The sequence below is a fragment of the Geospiza fortis genome, unplaced genomic scaffold (assembly GCF_000277835.1).
Source record: "Geospiza fortis unplaced genomic scaffold, GeoFor_1.0 scaffold424, whole genome shotgun sequence".
In the NCBI taxonomy this organism is placed as follows: domain Eukaryota; kingdom Metazoa; phylum Chordata; class Aves; order Passeriformes; family Thraupidae; genus Geospiza; species Geospiza fortis.
In genome coordinates, this window is record NW_005054354.1 from 4,497,343 (window position 1) to 4,520,792 (window position 23,450).

Genomic DNA, 23,450 nt, shown 5'->3' on the forward strand with positions numbered 1-23,450 from the left:
AAAGAAATCCCTTCCCACCTGCCCAGAGGGTCACTATTTTCCATTCATCTCCATCTGTTTCTCGTGGCACAGACACAGCCATCACCTTGAAATGCTTGGGACTGTGCATTGTTAATGAGGACACTCCATACTCACCCAGGAAATTGTGTTCCCACATTTTCTCTGATGTCTCTTTGGGGTAAGAAAGGAGAAATGGGATATGAAGGGAGACTGCAGTGCCATATGGAATATTGCATGGAAACAGATTTCCCTGTCCGTCACATGCTGCAGCAGTGCACAATACTGTCTGAACAGGGACAGTACACAACCATGGGGAACAGAGCAGCTCTGCACAGTGGGGTACATACACGGTTTGAACCAGAAAACTAGACGTACCACATTTCAAGTGTTCCTTCCTCTCACTAAAATCCCCCTTCTCTTCTCTTTCTGCACTGGTATGGCAAGAAATTAGAAGCAGTTTCTATGAACCCATTTAAAACACCTCTGCTAGACCACATAACAGGAAGATATTTTCTATCTTTTGCCATGATCTGCACCAGAATAAAAGTGGAGTGGAAGAACACAGAGCCAGAGCACTACAGACCCTCCTATGAATGACTTCTGGAATAATCAGGTTGAGTCTAGTTTCTGTATTCCCTGTTTTATTATTTCTGTGTATTCTTACCCAGAATTAATCCTTCTGTCCAGGAACATGACGTGCTTTGTGCTTGAGTTTAATGGACCTGGAGACATTGATTTGTTCAAGCTTTAGCTTTGAAAGATTGTTAGTGTTGTGCAGATCACATCTTTATAGGGCCCACATGGAATCATATAATGAAAGAAAATTAAGCTGCTATAAACCTCACTGTATTATCTGGGGAAGAGGTGTGTTATTTTCCAACCTGCAGAAAGCTAAGGCTTGTAATTTAACAAAATTCTACAAGAGACATAGAGAATGAAATTAATTCTCACTTCAACTCAATGAAAGTTCATGATATTTCACTTGAACAGCAAAAATTGTGCTCCAAGTTATGATTGCTTCTCTGTACACTTCCCGTGTAATTTTCCTTATGTTCTTAACCAGTGGGTTAAAGTCATCCCTCAAGTGACTTACAGTTTATGTTCACAGCCAAACTAAGGTAGTAGATTTCTTCCTTCCCTTAAGACTGGTCAGAGCAGAAATGGGTAAAAAAATAGTAACACATCAGAAAAGGTATCAAGAAATGAAATGCAAGGCCTTTTCTTTTGAACTCCATATATATTTTTAACTGGGTTTAAGATGATCTTCAGTCTAAACCAAAGATCTGGTTTCAGATTGAGTATTAACAAAAGGCAGGAAACTGTAGAAAGTTATCAATTTATCACACAAACAAATGTTTACAAATCTACCTTCTACAGTGATCTTTGGTATTCCCTCCACCACCCAAATGGCTTCACAGGTGATTTCCTCATTGTCTGATACTGTGTCATGTACCTTGAGACCTGTGAGGTGTCACTCCATGGGAGGATAGGAGGCGCATTGTTTGGTCAGAGCTTACTGTCTCTCCAAATCCATCATTATCCTTTTAAAACTCTTAAAACTTCTGCCTAGTCTTTGGTAATAGTTTATGAGCACAAACATTTGCAAAGCAGAGAAAAAAAACCTCAGTTATTGCACTTTATATTGCAGTTTATGACATAATGAGTCCTTAACAATGGCAACAATGCCATGATCCTCAGGAAGTTCTTGCCTGAGCCAGAGAGCATGATCTGGCCTCTGGTCATAACACAGTTAAACACATGCCCTCAGCAACCCTCCATGTTTCCAAACTCAGTAAAAATTACCACCAGAAGAGTGCACTGAGACTAATGAGCTGGCTCATGTTTAACTTCGCATCAACCAGGATCCTGGGTTCCTTTCTGTGGCACTGCTTTCCATCATCTCATTCCCCAGTCTGTCTGTACATCCAAGGCTGCCCCATCCCTCATGCAGATTCTGTTGCCTTCCCTTTTTGAACAAACCCTTCTGCTTTGCTTCTCCATTTTCCTTTATGTTCATCTTTCCAGCTTCCTTATTTTGTAGAAGAGAGAACTTAAATCGGAAGCCTTTTCCTTTTTCAAAAATAAACCTTTAATCTTTATTCAGAATTTTCTTTTATGATGCTAATGGGGGATTATACAAGAACTAACATTTTCTCATGTTTATTATTGTTGCTCAAATCTCCCACATTTAAGAAAGAGGGACAGAGAGACAATATAATTGCATCTTGCAGAAGCCTTCTCTTTTCTTTTAGACTTTGCTGCTTTTTCAGAATTTTAAAAGAATATAATAGAGTAGGAATTACTTAACAGAAAAAAAATTTTCACAACTCACAGCTTGGTTACTTTCCTCGACTGGGTAGGAAAAAATGCTCTTAGAAACACAGTCCCATGCAGACTTCTAATATATTTTTTTTTTAATGTGAAAGCTAGTGGAAGCAAGGTCCAGACTGAATCCCTCAAATATCCTGGTTTCTTTCCACTTGATTTCTGCAGTTCAGACTGACCAGTTCTGGTCCAGGACAGAAATAACCCTGTATCTTACTCTGAAGATTCTGGAAATTAAAGCTCCCTGCAAAAACCTACCAGACATGCCAGAGCTGAGCAAAACAAATCGAGGATGACAACAGGAAAGGAGTAATTAGATGCTCTCTTTTTGTGAAGATGATGAAAGAAAGGATTTTCTCCAAAATTTATCACTTTCTTCCAGGACATTGCATTATGAAGTACAAAAACAGAACAACAACCATTCTCTGATGGTTTGCAGTCCAGATTACTAAATTGTTTCTGGCTCCAAGTGCCATGTTTCTGACTCAGTGCAATTTTAATTGTGTATTTAAATAATAGTTTGTTGGTGCCCAACTCTTAATACAAGTAGAAATGCATTTGCAGTGTAGATAAAAGTGACTAATGATCTCATGGCAAGTTTTGAAGCTTTATAGGAAATAACCATTATTTTTGAAGTACACAAAGATAAACTAAAGATTAGATAATATATAATACAGCTAGCCTCCTTCTACATGATACACAAGGGGGAATAATTTTTGGTAATTGATGAAGAACTTTACATTTCACATATTCCTTGAATGAAAGCCTGGATAGCAGAATGACTCACTACTCAGCTGTACCTTTCACCATGTCCTCACAGGACTCAGAAAAAGAGAAAAAGAGAGAAATTTGAAACCAGCCTGATTTTTATCCTGTTCTTGAGAAGGCAGCTGCACTAGCTTATCTAGAGGACATAAACCTTGAAGTATATATTTGCGAATATGCCTTGCTTATTGTATGAACAAAAGTTACAAAAGTCCATGCCCTAAGCATCAGCTTTGGTTAAAGCTGCAACCTGTGTAAAACCGACAGCCTGGGGTCATAAGCTCCCTTTCCCTGAGCAGTTATGGCAGGCTCAGAGTCAGACACCAAACCACGAGTGTTCTGAGCAGGGAGTGGCCAGGGTTTATAAATATGGAGCCAACCACGTGTACAGGCTCAGAACCACTCAGCATCTTAGTGAGAGTCAAAGCAGGACATCTCTAAGGGAACAAGAGAATTTTTTTATAGATGCTGCTACTACGAGGATATTGTATATAAAAGTGACTTCTACTTTTATGTAAGAAAGGAAATCTTGCCAAATCACCATTTTGAGTGCCCCCATAGCATAAAATTGCCAATGAATTAAAGGTAATTGAATGTTAGCCTGTCCTCTGGGTTCTAAGAGCTCTTCAAGAAGGAATACAATGCAATGTGCATTTCCCAATTAAATGAACTGTTCTGTGAAATAAATGAATCATAGCAGGGCAGAATTTTACTGCAAGACTTCTGACACACCTGTGACCAGGAAGGGCTCCACAGATTCTTCTGCAGAAAAAAAAATTCCATTTTTGCAAGGAGGGGTATAAGAACAAAAAAAAGACCTTTCTGGGTTTCTCTGTATTAAAAAACACCAAATGAAATAACTGGTCAAGCATCTACTCAAGTCAGTACCAATATGAGTTGAAGAAATCATAACAGTACCAAGTTGAAAAGGAAAGCTCAATAACCAGTCAAAATCAAAAACAGGAATCAGAAACTACAGATAAGTTAAAGTGAGTGCTGGTGTGTCACTAGCTAGAGGCCACTACAACATGTGGAGACTGCACCTTCAGCAGCCTAGAGTGAATTTTGTGCTTTCCTCCATATGAAACCATCCACTATTTTTGTGAGCAATGTGAAAATATCTTAGCAACATATAACAGGTATTAGTGATTAGTTGCAACAAAAAACACATTGATAAAATAGGAAATAACAATAGCAAATGTAATTTACTAAGAAAATCTGTAATTTACTAAGAAAATCTGGTCTCTTCACTGAAAAGCATAGTGCTTTCTAGACCCTGTAATATATGTCCATGCAAGCTTCTAAAATTCAAAGACAAGAATTTAAAAGCCAAAATTACAACACTGTTCTGCATTTAAATCCAGATCCTTGCTTTCATTTGAAATACAGAGGTCTGGAACCTCTGCATTATTCTAATTATTTTTTTCTAACCAAAATATATTTCTGCCATCTCAACAGTAACAAAGTTTCTCTATTCAGACTCAGTGGAATAAATTTGACAGAATTATTTGAATAATCTATAGTAGATTGATAGCTAGTCAAGAGGTTGATATGTTAATAACAGTAATACATTAGTAAAAGAAAAATGCATTAGATAGAAACAAAACCTGGAGATAAAGCAGAAATATAAAGTTTTGACAAACTGTCATGGGTCAAAACCAGGACAGTAGTATCCTCAGGATACAGGAAAATAAAAAGAAAAGGACTTGCAGGAGAGGAGTTTCCTCATAACAGTTTTTCAGCCAGTAAGTTACAAATTAATCTCTCCCCTATTGATGAAACCAAAATTTTATTTACTCTTCAGGTCTTAAGCACCTCTTCAGGCATTACAGCACCTCTATAATCTTCATTCTCTAATGTTTTTTCTTCTCAAAAGGCTTTATTCTAGCCAGGGTACTTTTTTATCTAAAACATGGTGCCATTAGAGACACTTGTCCATTGACCTAAGCTTATCATGCACAGAAGGTTGAAATTCTTTCCTTTTTTGTAAGACACAGAAAATATACAGAAAGTTGTGCCTTCCTCTCTACAGGTGGGAAAATCTTAAATTTTCAAGAAACATCTAAGGTCGTATAGTTTCATGAATGTAGTTAGTGACCTTTATGAATGAAGGGAGTGGTGGCACAGAGCAGGGTGTCCAAACAGACCAGGAAGGACCTGGGCTCCAGCTGGTGTGAGGAGACTGCTGAGCTGCAGGTGCACTTCAGAGACATAAATGTGAGAAGTTGGTTATTTGGCGAACTTGGCCAAGTGCTTACAAATTCACATAAATTTCTCAGTAGGCACCAGATGATCTACTCCTGATCCATCATTACTACCACTCATTTGCTTTTCTTATGGTTGTAGATGAAAGCTTCAGAAGAGAAAAAACCAAAAGAAGCACATCCTCTCAAAGCTGATATTGGACCTTTTTGTTTGATGATGCAAATACCGATTTAGTAGTTTAACTGGTCATTCAGTTCAGAATATTGATTATTTTACACAACTCTTTTTTTTGTTGCTATTGTTCTGAATTTCTAAGGACAGCTTTTGGTGTCCCATGTTCATTGTTCAGTTGTTCTTCAGCTAAAAATCACCAAGTAAAGATTATCCACTTAACTGTCTCTGACAGTTTATCTTATCCAGACTGAGAGAAAACACAGATATTTAGAGTATCTCAGCTTACCTTAAGAAAAAAATCAATTTTTGACCTATCTGACTGCATGCAGATGGAGATTAAATTTACCTAGAGGATATATTTTTAAATCTTTTAACATCAAAAGGCAAATTGGAAAGATCATGTAGGAAAAAAATACTTTAGAAATCATAGGAAACTTATATTCAACAATGCTGCCAGTTCTGTTCATCATATTTGTAATTCTTAAATTTCTAAGATACTTTGCTTATTTAAGGAGAAAGATCAGTAGTATATTTAAGACCTTCAGGCTTGAAAAGCCTACAGTCATAGGGAGATACAACCTCTACACAAACTTCCAGCTGCTTTAGGCTACTCAAGAACCATGACTTGCACTTGTGAAATAAGTTATTTGTGGCCTCTGCTATTGTTTGCTATTCTAGTTCTGCTGAGGCAAGGTACTTCACCAGATTCATGCTACTACCCTTCCAGTTTGCTGCTAGTAATCAATAAAATTAGGGCTATCATCAAAACTCATTTAAAAATGCCACCATCCTTTACCTTTTTGGTATCACGGGAATTAGAGAACCCATTTTGCAACACTAGTGAGCCTCCTCAGAGTTTAAATAAACACTTGTTGATTCCTGGGGACAATCAGCAAAACTGTTGTAACTAAACTCTCATCTGGAGTTATGCATGTATTATATCACATATAAATAACTCCAGACAGATGTGATGAGCAACCCGAGATACTTGGCATCAGTCTTTAAATCACATGCGAGGTAACATCAGTGAAGGAAAATATGTGACAATATGTGATACACTTTTGTAGGAAAGCAGCTTTAGAAAGATTGGGTTTGCAATTTCAGAGCATTTTCTTATCCTTTTTTTCACTGCTAAAACTTTTAGTGACTTTAGTGGTATTGTATCAACTTTCCAGTTGGCAGGACACCAGATTACCTGTTAGAAAAATAATTTATACTGGCACTGTTTTACTAAAAAAAAATACTGATTTTGGATGATTTGGTTTTTAAAATGGGAGAAAAAGCATGGTATTTAAAAGAGCAGAAAGGAGGGAATAAAGAGGTGGGAAGAATGGGAGTAGGGGACAGAATTAGCAGCCACAATGTCTTCTAGATGTGATTTGGGTGCAAAAATCTCTGAGAAACAGAACTGTTGTAACTCTACAGCCAATGAAAGCATCCTAATGTCTTCATGCAACCTTTATGGAACATTTAAGCTACAGTATCAGAAGTGGTACACAACTACACCTCTTTGTTTTGTTTCAACTGTTCTCACTTCCTACTACAGTCATACCACACCAGACACATTCCTTCCTCCCTTCTTCTTGAACTGTATTTGTTTTCTTTGCATACATGTTAAGGTGAGTACTTAGTCACTGAATACCTGAAAGCTGATGTCCCCAATATGTAGAACTGAGAAATTTCTGAGGAAAAAAGACAGAAACTATGTAAATTTTCTCTCTCATGACTAACAGACAGTATTTTCCATCGGTGTTGTTATTTGTAGTTATAGTCTGGACATCTGTTTACCCTAGACCTTAATTAAAATTGGGGCTCACCTTGATAAATAAATTTTAATTTTTTCCCCTGGTTTTATTTTTATCTACTTCCTACTGAAGGCAATGCAGCGCCTGCAGCCCAAAGATGCTCTGGGCACAGCCAATGCTTTGTACAAACTGATGGAGAAGTTGACTCCAACCTTTACTACCCTGCTCTGAAACAGACAAAAGGTCTCATAAAATAACATGAAAACTCAGTACAAAGATGTATAAGCCAAATTCTTTTGACCAGGAATTCGCAGTGCCCTCAGAAAAACAGGTCATAGCCCCAAGTGCATTTTCAGTGGGTAATCAAGAATACTGAATGCAGCAGTGGAAAAGAAAGGAAACTTCACAGGCAATAGTTTAACCACCACTCCACCTCATGCAGGACATTTCAGGCATTGTTGGTGCTCGGTGGCTTTTTTCAGCTGCTCTTTTCCTCTTCTATTTAGGCTGTCTGTTGTTGGAAGCAGTGACAACTCTCTCATCTTCTGGTAGACGTGGCTGTTCTGCAAGCAGTACAGTGGGGCCCTCATCTCACAAACCTGAGTTTGCTTGAGATGCCAATGACCTCACTTTTAGTACACTTTGGAGATGTGCTCCATGAGATACACAACAAGAACATTTTTAAGAGCTCTGCATTGCTCTATTCTGAACCATCAAAGTCTAAGCAATAGCTAACACTGGAAGAATAATGTAGTCATTAAAGCTAGGTACTGTTATTTCCAGCGATGCAGACATTTCTTGGCAGTATGGTATGCTAAGCACAGGTTATTTTATCCTAGCAATAGCTCCATATGACGTCAAACTGGCAGCTCTTTCACTGACAATACCTCTTGTAAGATACTTTTGACATAAACAAACTTGTAAGAAAAATACATTATACCATTGGCAAGTCTGTTTCACACATTTCCATTTCAATTTTCTTGGCTATACACTTTAAGAACAAGAAAAAAAGCATTTTTCAAAAAAAGATTTGAAAGGCTGAATATTTGTCCAAATATGGATTAGTCAGGTACAGCTCACAACTTTATCCAGAGCAGCAGAACTATGCACAGAGAACTTCTGAGTCTGGCTACCCTCAACCAATATTCCCAGCTTGAATTCTGCAACTCTTTCCTCAGCTTGGAAATTAGAAGACTCATATGAAAACCTAAGTATGTAACATGGATTTAATTCAGTATTTACTAATTATTGTGACCAAATAAGAGGTAATAGAAGAAATAAAAACTATGATAACACCTATCATCAGGAGAGGAATGTCTTACATTGGTAAGAATCAGAATGTCTTCTGATTGGTACCCACAAAGTAGATTATGAATGACTAAGGTTTGCCACTCCCAGAAGTTCTTTATTTCTGATTGGTACCCACGAAGTAGATTATGAATGACTAAGGTTTGCCAATATATTGCACTTCTCTGATAGAAAGAATGACTTCCTTTGTTTTGCACTGTTTTGCAGATGGAGATATCTTCAGGTCTGAAAGTGTGAATTCCCCTGCAGCTTCAAGTATAAACATATTTTATTGACTTTAGTATCACCAAAGGGTAAGCTAATGGCTCTACTTTTACTATATATGATAAATAAAACCAACACCCAGAAAAAAATGAATCACTGCATGTACTTTTTCTTCTGGGAAGAGGACTAGACAGCAAACGTAAGCATGCTGTAAGATATAACATTTCAGCAATATACAGACAAATTGCAGCATGAGGGTTAAATTTATATGTAGACCAGACTATACTAATACAATAGAACAAAACTATATTTGAAAATGAGCTCTTATTTATGTTGACTCAAAATGAACTAAATCTAAATATTCACAAAAGATGTAAAAAAATAAGTCACAGTGGAAGTGACTTATTAAGTGTTCATAGGCATCATATTTGCAGTTCAGTGTTAATCATATTCACCTAACACACAGCACCCATGGCATCAACAGGAAAGCTGAGAAAAAGGAGAATTTGTATCCCAATTTGGTATGTAGGAAACTGCTGCTCATAATGATTCCATTTCTTGCCCCTGGACACTCAAATACAACATATGGCTCAGTTACAAACTTAACTTTTTTTCCTGTGCTGCTGATAAATGTCTTAAATAAAACATCCTTCCTTCCTCCAATTTCTGTGCTAATGGTAACACTGCAGTATCCAGTACTGTAAGGCTGAGCCACATACACAATCCTCTCTATTCTTACATCATTCCTTTTTATTCTAAACTGAAAGACTAGGAAGGAAGCTTCCTCATCCCCATAATGTTTTTAAAGCTATTTTTTCCCCATTTTCACTGTGAAGAAAGCCTTCCTGGGCTGCATCCTCCTACATCCTCCAGCAGGATAGACCATCTGAGCTACTGTCAATCTGAAGTTATATCCCAGAGGATATCAATGAGCTTCTCTTCCAATTAATGGATGACTTTTTACTTTTATGAATTAGCTTGTCCTTGACTTTTTACAGTGCTGTTAAATCACAATGTTTTCCACTATAATTTCACATTCCCTGTCTGGAAAGGAAGCATACACTGATTCTGTTTTCAACCACAGCTACCCTGTTTTGCCAGCTCTTAAAGAAATGGAATTTTCAATTGATGGAAAGGACATATCAAAGGAGATAGGTCTGGCCATGAGTGTCACTACCAAAACTGCTTTCCTGTGATTTACTCTCCTCAAAGCTTTATTCCTGAGATGACACAGAGCTAGAGCTACCTCTTCTCACAATAGTAAAGACTGGAAAGCTGCTTGCCCACATGGCAACTGCAGTTTGCTGAGAGCACTACCCAGCACAAGATGCAGCATGACCAAGGTGTTCTCTGACTATAGCATTCAGAGCCCTGCGTGTGTTTTGTGTCTGTTCTCCAAATCCCTAGATTTGGATGGATAGTGTCAGACAGTGCTGAAAGCTACCTTGTTTCACCATGCCTATTTTTCTGTAGGCATGGTAAAACGTAGTAGTGCACAGTAGTGCTCCTAAATATCTTCAGGAGTAAGTTTAGGACCTAAAAAGTGCTAAAATTCTACAAACAGGAAAAGGGGAAGAAAATGCATGACACAAACTTCAGCTAGGTTTTCTGAAACTGGAAAATAAGGAACTTTCCCCAAAACTGCCTTGATAACAGCTGCATCTTGACTGCTGCAAATACAATTGTACATCCTACCCTGGGACATATCCATATCATTCCTGTTGGCAATGCAGGGAAAATCAATTTCATATGCACTGAGACCTGTGACACTTATGGAAGGCAGCATTTGACTCTCAGGGTTATATGGTCACTTCTAATTCAGTAGAACAGGGCACCGCATTAGCAATAATAGAGGAACCTAAGGATCACAAACCGAACCAAGTCATCGCATTCCCAGGGGTTACAATTTCTGAGGGCAGAATTTATCCATTATCATCACATCATATGATTCTGGCCCATCTATTCTTTGGTGTACACAGGGACGTGCACTTGTATAATAGACAATTCAAAGTCTTACCTGAAGTCATAGAATGTTAAGGGATGGGAAGAGTCCTCAAAGGTCATCTAGTCCAGCACTCCCTATCATGGGCTGTGACACCTCCCACTAGAGCTGGTTCTATAAGGCCTTTTCCAGCCTGGCTTTAGATACTGCCAAGGTTGAGTCCAAAGCCCAACCTTATTCAGTTTTTAGTAAAAACTAGTTCAGTTGTCTAACTTGAGTTGGCTTATCCTGATTTAAAAGAGGTATGGATTAGTTCTCTGCTTCCTGGTTTCATAGAGAATACTCACTCATAAAATGCAAGTGAAAGATGACTTAGTCCGACCTCAGAGTCTGAGAAACCCATGGTCATGCCCACTGCGCTGCTGGGGATGGTGCTGCCAGTGTGAACAGAAAGCAGAGGACAGAAAAACTTGAGGTCAAGGACTCTCTATAAACATTCTCATGGTTTTACTGGCAATTATGCCTCCGTAACAGAGCAAAGATTGTAGACACATTTTTAAAAGGAAAATGTTGCCACCTATTTTTCCATCTTTTTCCCCCTCTAAGTGCAAGTTACAACCTTGTCATTGGAAATTAAGTCTATACTGCCTGCAGTTGGGTTTCCCTCTCTATTTTTCTGCACAAGGAGTGGACAAAAATGAGTGCTGCTTTTGCTATGTTGGTATCTGTTGACAGATTTGTAATAAGTTCATGGTTAGGTGCACTCATAAGTGAACTTGTGGGCAGTGGTACAGGCAGTTAAACACTACCACTGTATACTAAGGATAACCAAGCAGTACTCTTAGACTATGTACAGAGCTTAAAAATAAAATACTGCCCAGAGCAGAACATTTCGAATACCAATGCCCTTGAAAGGTAAGTTTGTGATTCAAAAATTAGTTAAGTTATATGAAAATAAGAAAGTAGTTGAGAACATTTTCCCTCCTAGGCATGAATGCTGGGGACAGAGTAAAATTGAATTAAAAAAATATTTTCACCACAATTATGATTTAGAGAAAATTTTGGTTGCAAACTGTGTGATAGTGTCCTTTTTATTTGACTGATTATGAAAAATTCTTTAGCTAATGAGATATCATCCTATCTGTGTTTGATAATTTCTTCCTTTTTTAAATACCCACTTTGAAAAAGGATTACTTTCATAGACTTTTCAAGAAAATTTTGAAGAAAATATACCAATTAGGCACTATGGAAGTTTTTCTGGTTGTTTTTTTTCCTACCACTACTACTGAAAAGAATCCTCCACTCTCCAAGAATATTTGCCAACTTACCTGGCAAATCAGCACCTGCCATCTGCAACACTATAGTATATTTCAAAATGTAGTTTTTACTTAGTCAAAAATGCTCACTATATAATACAATAATGACCTAAGAATTTAGCAACCTAAAGTGACACAGAAGATGGAGAAGCCACAGCAAAAAGAAAAGGTTGTATTTTTTATAGGTTCCAAATTGTAGTCTTTGTGGTTGTAGTGTTACATTTTGAATGACAAATTTGCTTCTGTGAGTACTGTACTTTACTTGACACCAATTTATTATTGCCTTGAATGAAAACAAAACAACTTCAAAAAATACTCATTGTGCCCATATTGCTGACAGTGTCTGTTATACACTTGTGTGCAGTATTTGCAATATTGTTGTGTTTTCCTTTTTTAACCTGAACCAGTGGCACTAATGAGCATGGACTGGGGTTATAATAAGAACATGCTTAGGCTAATGATGCTCACAGACATCCTTCGTAGTGGGATTTAGTCTCCAATTTTTTTGTACATGCATTTCCACTTCAGCTGTGATGTTTCTCAGCATTTTCAGGCAAACCTAATTCATCATAACTCTCACACAAATATAACATTTTTTGTTTTCTGCATACATGTAATAATTTTTAAATATTTTTCTCCACCTTCCTTTCTGATCAGTTGCAAATGGAACATTAGGAATTTATATTTATTTTTTTAGGAGGGTCTTTTCAAAGATCCATTCTTTAAAATTATGAAAGAAAAAACACACAGTAGCATCCACAAAAACTCAGCTTTCAGAGTACCCTGTCATTACCATGTAAATAGCACAGCCACTTACTCAGTACACCTTCCTCTGCCTATCATTCCAGTGTCAAGCCTTGAAGTTCAAAAGTGCACCCCTATTTGCCAAAACCAGAAGACCCATTTCATGTCTGCTAAGCAATTATTTTATGAGGGAAGAATAATGGAACTTCAGTTAAATGATATATTGTCTGTCAGCCAAGCAGATCTGTTCTGAAAGGCATGGCCCTGACAGTCAGGCATGGCTTGCGTGACTCTGCTTAATTTCATGTCCACTGTTGAAGTAGCTGAATATGATCAATACAACAAAAACTATTTTAGAGGTTTCAGAACATTTTGAATATTGACTTATGTGGCAACAAACACATATGCAAGACAGTAGAAACTTTCATCGCCATGCCTGTTGCATTCAAACAAAATCTAGTTTATACATTTCTTCTGCTGCCCTATTGCTTTCTAAATCCAATAGCATTATTACATAATGGATATGTGAAATATGACGCAGATCAAACTCTCTCTGTTGGATATCCACTGAACCAGCCCAGAAAACAGGTGTTTTTTTCTCTTAAAATTTGTGCTTTCTGAGACTACAGAAGAAATAATATTATTATTATTCTAGAGACAGACTTTATGAAATTACAGCTCTGAAAACACCACGAAAACATCAGTGTTGCACAGCTGAATTTCTCAGCAGTAATGTAGAAAACTGGAACCAAGCCACAAATCTATTTACAGGAAGGCTCTTTTATCCACAGACCACCTCTTCATGCATTGCAAAGGGCCTCAGCAGCACTCACCCAGACAGTCTACTGACACTAAAAAGGCAGGTTTGTCCATCTCCACCCTACTTACATGGCACGGTGCGGAGGTAGAGATTGTCTCTTATGATCTGCTGGAGCTCGTGGTCCACCGAACCTTTCTGGAACCGTAGATTGAGGTAGTGACGAAGGTCCTTATCAACGATGCCTCCTGTCAGGGAAAAGACAAATGCAAGTACAATTTAAAATTATATTGCTTTGATGGAAGCAATGAATCACTTGTGAAGTCTTTGTGGTCATTTTCCTTCATGGTTCTGTCCCAGTGGAGGACAAAAAGCACACAGAACTTTCTGGTTAAAGCATGTGGTTGATACAGTCTTTTTTACTATAGATAATTGTAAAGGTTAGAAAAAGTTAATAACAAATAACTGGCTAAGTCTGTACAGTTCAGGAAATAAATATAGGATTATAGACAGAGCTGTCAATTTTCTTTCTACACAAAACTTGAACATGTTATCATACAACTACCTGTATATGTATCTAAATAATAAAGTATTAGGTATTATATTTCCCATGACTATGTATCAATTTCCCATTTCTTATTAAACTAAAAATCTTGGTTCAAAATCTCTCTGCAGTGCTCAGTGGTTTTAGTCCATTTGTAACCAGAATGAAATGTGGCTGTATTTAGTGATCACATAAATGTTATATGTTCTGGTTTATTTATATTGACAGAACTCGCAATTGAAAGAGACACTATAAAAAACGAGGGTTCATATTTTATTTCCACCACCAAAAATGGTATTACAACATCCCAGCAAAGCAGTGCACATGGGGGAAAAACTGAGTTTAAAACCTTGTATTTGCCACTTTTACTATGACTTTAGGACAAAACAATTTCAGCTACTGACTGGAAGATGTTCCACTATGAAAGGCATATCTATAAATCTAATCCAACATGATTAATAAGAATTTTCCAATATAGTTCCTCCCAATTTCTCTTAACCTTGAATAGGGATCAAATATATAATTATGGAAAAGTCTATAAATAACTCAATTTCTTCTCTCTCTGAAATTCTGACATAGGAAAAATATAGAAAATCATTACTACATTGAGTTCTGACATATATTCCCAAGATGAAAAATTGCAAGTAGATAGATCCCTAACTTGTTGCTTCACACATGCAACCTTAAAACATTTTTTCAAATGTCATTTGCTATTGAACCCTCTGCCAAAAGCCTTATTGACTTACACTATATAAAGATTTTCCTGTAAATAGGAACACATAACATCTCTACCAAATTATTTGAAAAGTCACTGAAGAGCACAAATGGTTATAAATTCAAATATATTTCTTCTTACAGATATTCCTACTTATCTACCTACTATCAGTCCATAATGCTATTACTGCTGCTCTTTGTCAGTAACTTCAAAACCTTTTGTTTCAGGTTTACAAAATGCTTACAAATAATTTCTCTCTTCTTTAGATAAAGGCAAAAAAGCCAGCAAACTTTCATAATCAAAAGAAGGGGGGAAAAAGCACCCCAGCTCAGAAGCCACAAAATACCTGTATGCCTGGTTCCCTGAGGCTGAGAACTTCCATATGGATCTCTGTTCTTCCAGGATCCTCAAGCTCTAATTAATCTACTACTTCGTACCACTAACCCTGTTTCTTGCAATAGAAAAGTTTTGGCCGATGACACAATCCTTACTTCAAATTTCTTTTGAGATTTCTGAGGAGACTGCAGAGAAACTCTCTGAGTCTGCTCTCCTTCGTGATCGGCTGCAAAGGTCCTGCAGCTCTTGCTCTTCTCACTCTAATATACAGAACATGCCCAGTGATGCAGATGCTTTTTGGCAGCCTGAGAAAATGCCAGCTCGGGAACAGCAGCTGTAGCCTGCCCACTGACACAAACCTGAATCATTCAGCTTATAACATTAGTAAGTTTAGGAACCTACACAGATTTCTGACCCTCAAAGTGGATTTTTTATTTACAGCCTCTCATTTCAAGCACAGCCATTTAGTTCATTTAGTTCAACATGCATAATGAATGCACTAAAACCTCCTAAGCACTTCATAAAAAGAGTCACCTGATCTTTTTGGCAAATTGTATATTCCAAACTAGATAAAAAATGTGTATTTACAGGAAGAGATGCCTACAGCCTTGCATTTGTTACATGCAATTCAAAAATAAGTTTCTAAGAGAAATAAACAGAAATAAAATCATGGTGCAGAGGAAATAAAACTTCCAAGCACAATGGAAACAATATAATTTTTTCTTAATATCTGAGTATATAGTATAGAGTTTTGTGCATTTTAAAGAGCAGTCAGATTAACTACAATTAACTACGATGTACAATTAAAAATTTTCTTCTTCAAAAGTAATTTTGTTGTCGAACGAATTAATATTTTTCAATACTTTGGGCATAAGCTACTTTCTTTTTTTTATCTGGTATAACAATGAATTTTTTCTCCTAGAAATTTTAAAAAATAAAATAGTTCTAGAGCTCAAAAAAGTAGATGTAGTATATTTTTACTTCATCCTTTCAATTGTCATTCTTTTGCTTTTCTCCCCTAAAAAGTTCTGTAGTTTTACCTGATGCTTTTTTAAAGCATATTGACTCCAGAAGTGCTTTTGTGGTATTTAAAGTACCTAAACTTTGGAGCAGCCTGATCCTTTTGAAGCACAATCAGAAGAACATCTTGTGTGTGCAGTTATGAATCCAGAAGACTTTTTGAAAGAAAACTGTAGTGAATTGCAAATATGTAAACCAGCCTTGATTCAGCAGCATTGAATTACAGTTTGTGTTACAGACTATATAAAGCAAGAATAGCATGTGTAATAGTAATAGGATTATGTCCTCCAAAAGGCTGAAAATAAGACACAGAAAATGTTATCATCTGGTTTACTTGGGAGGGAAAGAAGAACGGTGACATTGACAGCAGGTTCATAGAAAAAGAAACAGGGTAAAAGCACTTTTACAGTCAGTAACTACTATTTAATGGCCCTATCCAGCGCTGTTAGACAAGTGACTGACTTGGTTTCTGTAGAATTCAGCTTCCATTTATTTTCTCTTTTTATAGAACACTGAAAGTTACTGAGATGTTGAAAAATTCCTGACATTAACCCAACCCCCTTCTTTTCTCTTATTCCCAGCTGCCCACAGTGGGGGAGCTGGGGATGGCGCCCAGGGACCCCCGGTGCCCATCGTGCCATTCCACAAATCCCTTGTCCTGCTAGGGCCCCCAAGCTGGAGCTCAGAGGGAAGGAGCTCCCCCAGGCCACATCCTGCTCACTGCATGTGACAGCAGCAGGAAGCACTGGTGTGTGTCAGAGGTGTTATACACCTCAAGCTTAAGGAGCCCAACCCAGAGACCATGATATAAAGGGTTCTTTGGCCACTGCCTCAGGAGGAGGCTGACAACTGTGTGATGGAGCATTCACTGGCTTGCAGCCATGCAGTGCTTTTATGCTTTATTTTCTTTTGGCTGGCTTGAGGCCTGTGCTCTGTTTCAGTTTCATTTCACTCCAATGAATCCCCTTGCTTTGCTAGCTGAGAAACATAGGTTGTGAATTAAATACTTCCAGTAATGATCTCTTGCATAATGTATGTGTGGTTTAGGTACAGCTACCAATCATGATGGCAAACTCATAACCATGACTGAAGTTGATTCCAGACATTACAGAATAAGACACACTTGGCTGAACTAAAAACTGCTCTGCTTGCATGCTATACTTATGAATCTAATGAGCAAAGTATAACTTTTTACAGTGTTCTAAGGCATTTCTCTCATGTTTGCTTGTCTTTATAAAATCTAGTAGAAAAAACCAATCAGAAAAGAAATACAATAAAGAACAGAGAGACAAAAGAGTACTGAATAGTTTCTAGATCATTAGAAGATACAAATCCGAAGATAATTGCCATTTCCAAGAAAATGGCAGGGATAAATGTTTATAGTTTTCTCTAATTCTAAATATTGTTACAGGTTTTTGCAACTTCCACTGTGGTAACTCACTGATGTTCCCGCTGGAGTCTACACTTGCATTATATTTTCCATGAAAAACATGTAAATACAAACATCCCTCTTGTTCCTGCAATGGTAGCTCTAAATAATTTTTTTGCCCTTAAGACATTTTTATTGGTGTAAATTTTCAATAAACACTTCTGAGTATTCACCCATTAGTATTTGCTCATGTTGTATCACAATCTTTCATTGAATTGCCTTCCCAAAATGTGGTGTGGTAAATTTTTTGGATTTTTTAACAGTAAAATCAATTGCATCTCATCTGAGAATAATTTGCCTTAGATATTTTATTTGCTGGGATCAAAATTGAAAAGATTTCAGTTTCCCTGACTTCTATAAATACTCGTAGTTAGAAATATCTATGTGCAAGCAAGAATTTTAGATCTATATTTGCATCTGTACATGCTCTGCATCTGGAGAAACTAAAGGAAATATCTTAGTATCGTTACTCTGTGAAAGCAGACGAGCTCAAAAACTTTTAGTATAAACTGCCCCACTTCCATCAGATTGGCTCTCCCTTTGTTTTTAAAAAGCTTATACTTCTGACTGTAGACATAAGGCACATATTTGGCAAAGTCAAATGCCTTGAATGAGCTGGGTCTCATCCAATTATTTATTCAGGTGGTACCTGCAGCTTTATATTCAAACCATGGGGTGGGTCTGTGGCCATCTGAGTGTAGCTCAAGTTTCTTCTGCACCTCCTCAGTGGAATACATGCAATTTGGTGCCTGCTAGATTAATTTATCCTTCACTGTTCACAGATAATCTAATTGACCTTTCTATAAGTAGCCTAAATTATTACCTAAGTTCTTTAAATCAGTTATATCAGGAATATTTGATTTATTATTTTTATTACCAGCTATATCAGATTATTATCTGATTTATTATTATTCTTTTACCCAGGAAGGTGAGTGCAAGAATATTCTTTTTGTGACTCTCTTTGGGATATATCAAGGAAATCATAGTCATCATAGGTAAAAATCTGTGTGCATGGTTTAAATGCTCATTTCTGAATGTCTTTTCAAATGGTCTGGTAAGAATCCAGAATATCTGAAATTACTGTAGAGAACCCATCTTAGTCATTCCAATAATTTTAGTGACACCATGACCACTTATCTTTAAACATCTCTATCATTTTATTAATTCTGTCATATACAACCTATTGCGAGGTGACCTATAATTCCCTCTTCCTGTCCTGTTCTCAGACCCACACACCTCCAGGCTGATGCAAAAAAATCAGAAATGAGCAGTAGTGAGGGATGGGCACCACACACCTGTGAGAAAGCCCATGTCAGCCACAGCTCCTGAACACTCCCTCTATCTTACACCCTGAAAGATTTTAAGCATAAACCAAAATTTCCTGCTGTATCTCCTGGTTTTTCCCCAGAAGATCTCCTCAGAAGAAGAGCACCACAATTCCTTTTTCCCTCCCACAAGTTCAGTGACATTTTATTGTAATAAAATTTTAAAAATATCCTTAAGAACGTCTCCATTAAAGAAAAAAAATGATTTCTGCTACTCAGATGAATTCATTTTGTTTGCAATACAAATGGTACTTTTTAAACAAATGAAATATGTCTTATTTTAATACTTGAATAATAAAGATCTCAGGCATTTAAAACATATGAGTCAGTATAAGATGATTTACTTTAATAGTTTCTTTAACTGCTAAGAGTTAACCAGAAAAATCACTTTTAAGAGAGAATATGAAAATTCCAAGTAATATGAAAACTCTTGGTTGGATTTTATAAGGATTCATTATTAAAATACAGCCTGTAGTTAAGCCTATTATTTGAGGGAAATAATTCTCAACAAACCTATCTGGTGCTCAGATTAGTGTAAAGATGAGTGTTGGCATTTCCCCAGTCATGGTATAATGGGCATACTCAACAAGGGATGATCCTTCAAGTCTCCATGCAAAACATGTAAACACCATAACAGTAAAAAACCACTTTAGTAAATAATAAGAAGCATTTATTTCACTGGCAGCCATCATCTGAAGATCACACATTTTATTTTAAAGCCTTTCTATCCCTAGATTAAACTGTTCATCATCTTTGCACTTCTGCCTGCCTTTCACCACTACCTTCAGCCAAGTCTGACTTATCTGCAAAGCCTCAAACCTTTGGGGTGAGCTATGAACTCTGTGGAATGTGTGTGATAGAGAACCAAGAGGGAATTACGCAAGAAAATCCTCAAGGAAAAAATTAATTTCTTTCACATTTAGGGCTACTCCAATAAATTGTATTCCATGATCCTTTAATGGAGATCTAAACAAATGTCAAGGCTTTGGAAAATATTAGATCTTGGTATTCTTCTATGTGCTATATACAATGAAAAACATTTTAAGATCTAATTTATTGATGGGAAATGGCCTTCTCTTTCATGGCCTGCTATTTTGTAATCTTTCTCTTTGGCTATGGATTATATTACTAACCTTTTTGCTTATGGATCTTTTACATCCACATGTATCATATTTATAACACTTACACTTGCATCCTTAGCTCTATCCTTTGATTTCTTCCTACTAGCATTTTAAATTCAAAATTTTAAAATACAGGATTGTAGAATTTACAGGTTAAACTGCATGGGGATGACGCTACATACAGACTATATTTAAAAACCTGCAATAAATTTTAGCCAATGAATGACTTTCTCCAATTACGAGAATTCATATTTGTATTTATGTCTCTGTACAAATGTGCAATTCCCTAATCTATACAGATGATATATTCCACCTGCTCTCCTCAGACCAAGAGACTGGCTGAGGTTTGCCCACTCTTTGATCTTCACAGTGGAGAAAGTTCCCATTTCGTTTCTGGGAACAGAGGAGTCCTCACTGCCTAAGGACACCCTGGGTTTAATTCACCACTGTGTTACACCTGCCTTTGTTGTACCTTCTGGGATGGTCTGAGGACCAGATAAACAGGATACCCTGGAGCAGCCACAAATGAGACCAACACCACAGGAGAAGGCTGATTCTAGGAGCACTGTAAAAGCATATCATTCCCTGGATTTATTTTCTTAGTTTTTGTGGCTAGCCTCAAGCCTCTGTTTGAAATGTGAAGACACAAGTGTGCACTGTGCTGGAAGCAAAAATGTGGTTTGTAATGATACAGAGAGGCTGTGTCAGCAGGAGAATCAACTGAGCCAAACACATCTGCATTTTGTACTTTACCTCAGATTGCTGAACTTCAGCTCTTATTACAACACAGAGCTCCACTCCTCATGGCTAGAGAGAGTTTTCCATTGCAAAGCCAACTGCAGCACCTTCCAAAGGCTGCTAGCAGCATGCAACATGGACTTTCTAATCTCAAAGTTACCCCAAGTCAGCTTCAAAAAATGCATATTTACACAGTAAAAGAATTTTGTACCTTTGCTGTTTAGAGGTACTTTGTTTTGTTTTCCTAAGTTAATTTACTGCTCAGCACAATTCTAGATTGAAGTTGCTGGGAAATGCCATGATTTAATGGGCTGGTAAAAAAAGTCCAGCTGTCATTTCTGTAACAGAGAGGACAGTTTGGGGCACTTTTCTTTCAAAATACTAATCTTTTATTTGGTGCTCCATTTAATAGGTGCATAAATAAAGTGATGTTCAAATAATGCTGCTGTTCTCTACAAAACCTGTTGGGAAATGAACTCCAGTTTTCAAATTCACTAAAGCCAGTTATGAACAAGCTGTTTGTAGATGCCTCCAGTTTATCAATTATTTTATTTTTAGCTTACACACAAACTTTAATGACTGCTACTGAGCTATTTAAAAGACTCATGTTGCTCCTACTAGACTTGCTACAAGGCAAACAATTATCTTTACAGATGTTTTTGACAAACAAAATTGTAAGAGATCATACATTTACTTACAAAATGAGAATGTCAAAACCCACACTCATCCTGTGCAGGCATATAAAGGCAGCAATATTTTCTCTTGAAAATTGTACATATTTACTGAAGTCTTTACTAGCAGTCAAACACTATCTGGCATTCAGAGGCTCCCACTCTGGGAAATCTCCTTCTATTTGGTCAAAGGGTGTCACAACAGAGTATGAAATTTGCTAGGACCAATGTTTGTTATGTAACCAAGCTCTCAGATACAGCTCCCAAAGAAAGTTCTAGAAACTGACTTCAAGAAGTCAGTTGGTAAAGGGAAATAATAAATTTTATTAGTATTCTTCTAAAGGCAAAGCCTCTTTGAAAACTGATGGAACATAAAGATGTAAACTCACAGAATAGGTTTAACCAGAGATCGACTGTATCATACTAAAAACATTTGAACAGACAAGTAAGGCTGGTTTTAGTTTCAGAAAAACATTTATATTATTATTTCAGTTGGATATATTTCCAGAAAGATGTTTTGTATTCTGGGAAGATCTATATTAGTCAGAAAAGTCCAACACAAAAATTTAATTAATGAGGGAAAAAAAAAGTCATGAAGTTATAAGAATTTTATTTTTAATCAAACTGTAGCAAAATATTTTTATGTGTATACTTGGAAGAAAAAAACCATCCATGTGCTGCTCTTAGGAAAAAAGAGACAAATTGAGTTCTCTGAAAAATGTAGCATTAATCTGTAATACACAGTAATGCTGATAATGGGGGCCTCATTTGTTCTGCCTGGATACAAACTGTGCCTCACTCCATCAATGCAATTCTCTGTGCCTCAGGGTTTCAGCACTGAAACCCTGCAAGCCCTCTTGGGGTCTGCTGGTGCATGCCCAGAACACCTGCAAGAAGGGCTTGCTCAGACAATATTCCTCAGGAATTCCACACACATCTCACTTGTACCAAAAGCCACCTCTGTTGTCCCCATCCAGAGCCTCTGCTGTCGCCTCTGAGCCCCATTCTGGGCCACCTGCCCCTAAAACCCTGTGCTGGGAGCTACATGGATAGATTTCCAGTCTTCATGAAGGTTCTCTTACAAGTTTTATTATTCAAGCAAAAGCAGAACTTTTGCTTGAATAATAAATTCAAATTTCTCTTCCAGTGAACAAACATTCTCCTGTCCTTGCTTTGAGTGGGTAAAGCCAGCTCCTCACAAAAGTAGACAGAAATTGATCCCCACCTTTAATGGAAAAGTTACTGTTCTGTTTAATACTCTTTTTCTATTAATACATCAGTACAACTGTTCATCTAGTAGGGACACAAATATTCTTTTTCTCTAATACTCTTTTCATTTTATCTTTGTGGAAGACAACTGTGATGGAACTTTGAGGTCTGACATGTATTTAAATAAAATATGAAAGACTGAATTGGAATAGTGGCATAATTTTACCAGACTTGAATTATTTGAAAGGTATTTTACTTAAATTATAGCAGCACAATTTTAATTGCTTGAGATAGAGACTTATTTTCCTTACTTCTGGAAATAATATTGCCATATTAATAGGCTGTGAATTGCTGACACTCTGTAAAAAGAAAAATTAATCTGGGTAAAAGAATCCCAGTAATACACAATTTATGAGGGAAGTAAGCTCACAGAGGTTACCACTGTATGAGTTCTAATAATAGTTTAAAAATATGATTTAGGTTGGTATTTGAATAATGGCAGCCCAGTTTTTTAAAGTCTTTGTAGCATCTCAGTCTGAACTCATAATGTACCATGAATAATTACTACCATAATACATTACTTCCTTGCTTTCTGATAGCAGAACAGCATTTTGCAGACTTTGTACTCAAGAAAACTATCATTTCCAAACTCAATTTTGCAATAAATAAACTGAATTTTTGAGTTCACAAAATTATTGATAATCTCTGTGACTGAATTGCATTTATGTTATCAAATGTGTTTCCTTCCCTGAAAATGCTGTACTCCAAATCAAGTGCCATTCATATGCCATTCATATCAAGTCAAAACAAGAGTAAAACACTGAGAAAAATTAAAAGGGGAAATGCTTTGCAGCTAT

At 36.9% G+C, this 23,450-nt stretch overlaps 1 protein-coding gene across 2 annotated transcripts in view; it reads right to left on the reverse strand.

Annotated features, from left to right (window-relative positions):
• The window catches only part of MAGI2 (membrane associated guanylate kinase, WW and PDZ domain containing 2), a 703,939-nt gene that overhangs the window by 480,115 nt on the left and 200,374 nt on the right, over positions 1-23,450 (reverse strand). For both annotated transcript variants that reach the window (XM_014308028.2, XM_005423532.3), the window contains exon 2: positions 13,617-13,733. In XM_014308028.2, coding sequence (XP_014163503.1) covers positions 13,617-13,733 — 117 coding nt within the window. The remainder of the gene's footprint in view (positions 1-13,616; positions 13,734-23,450) is intronic.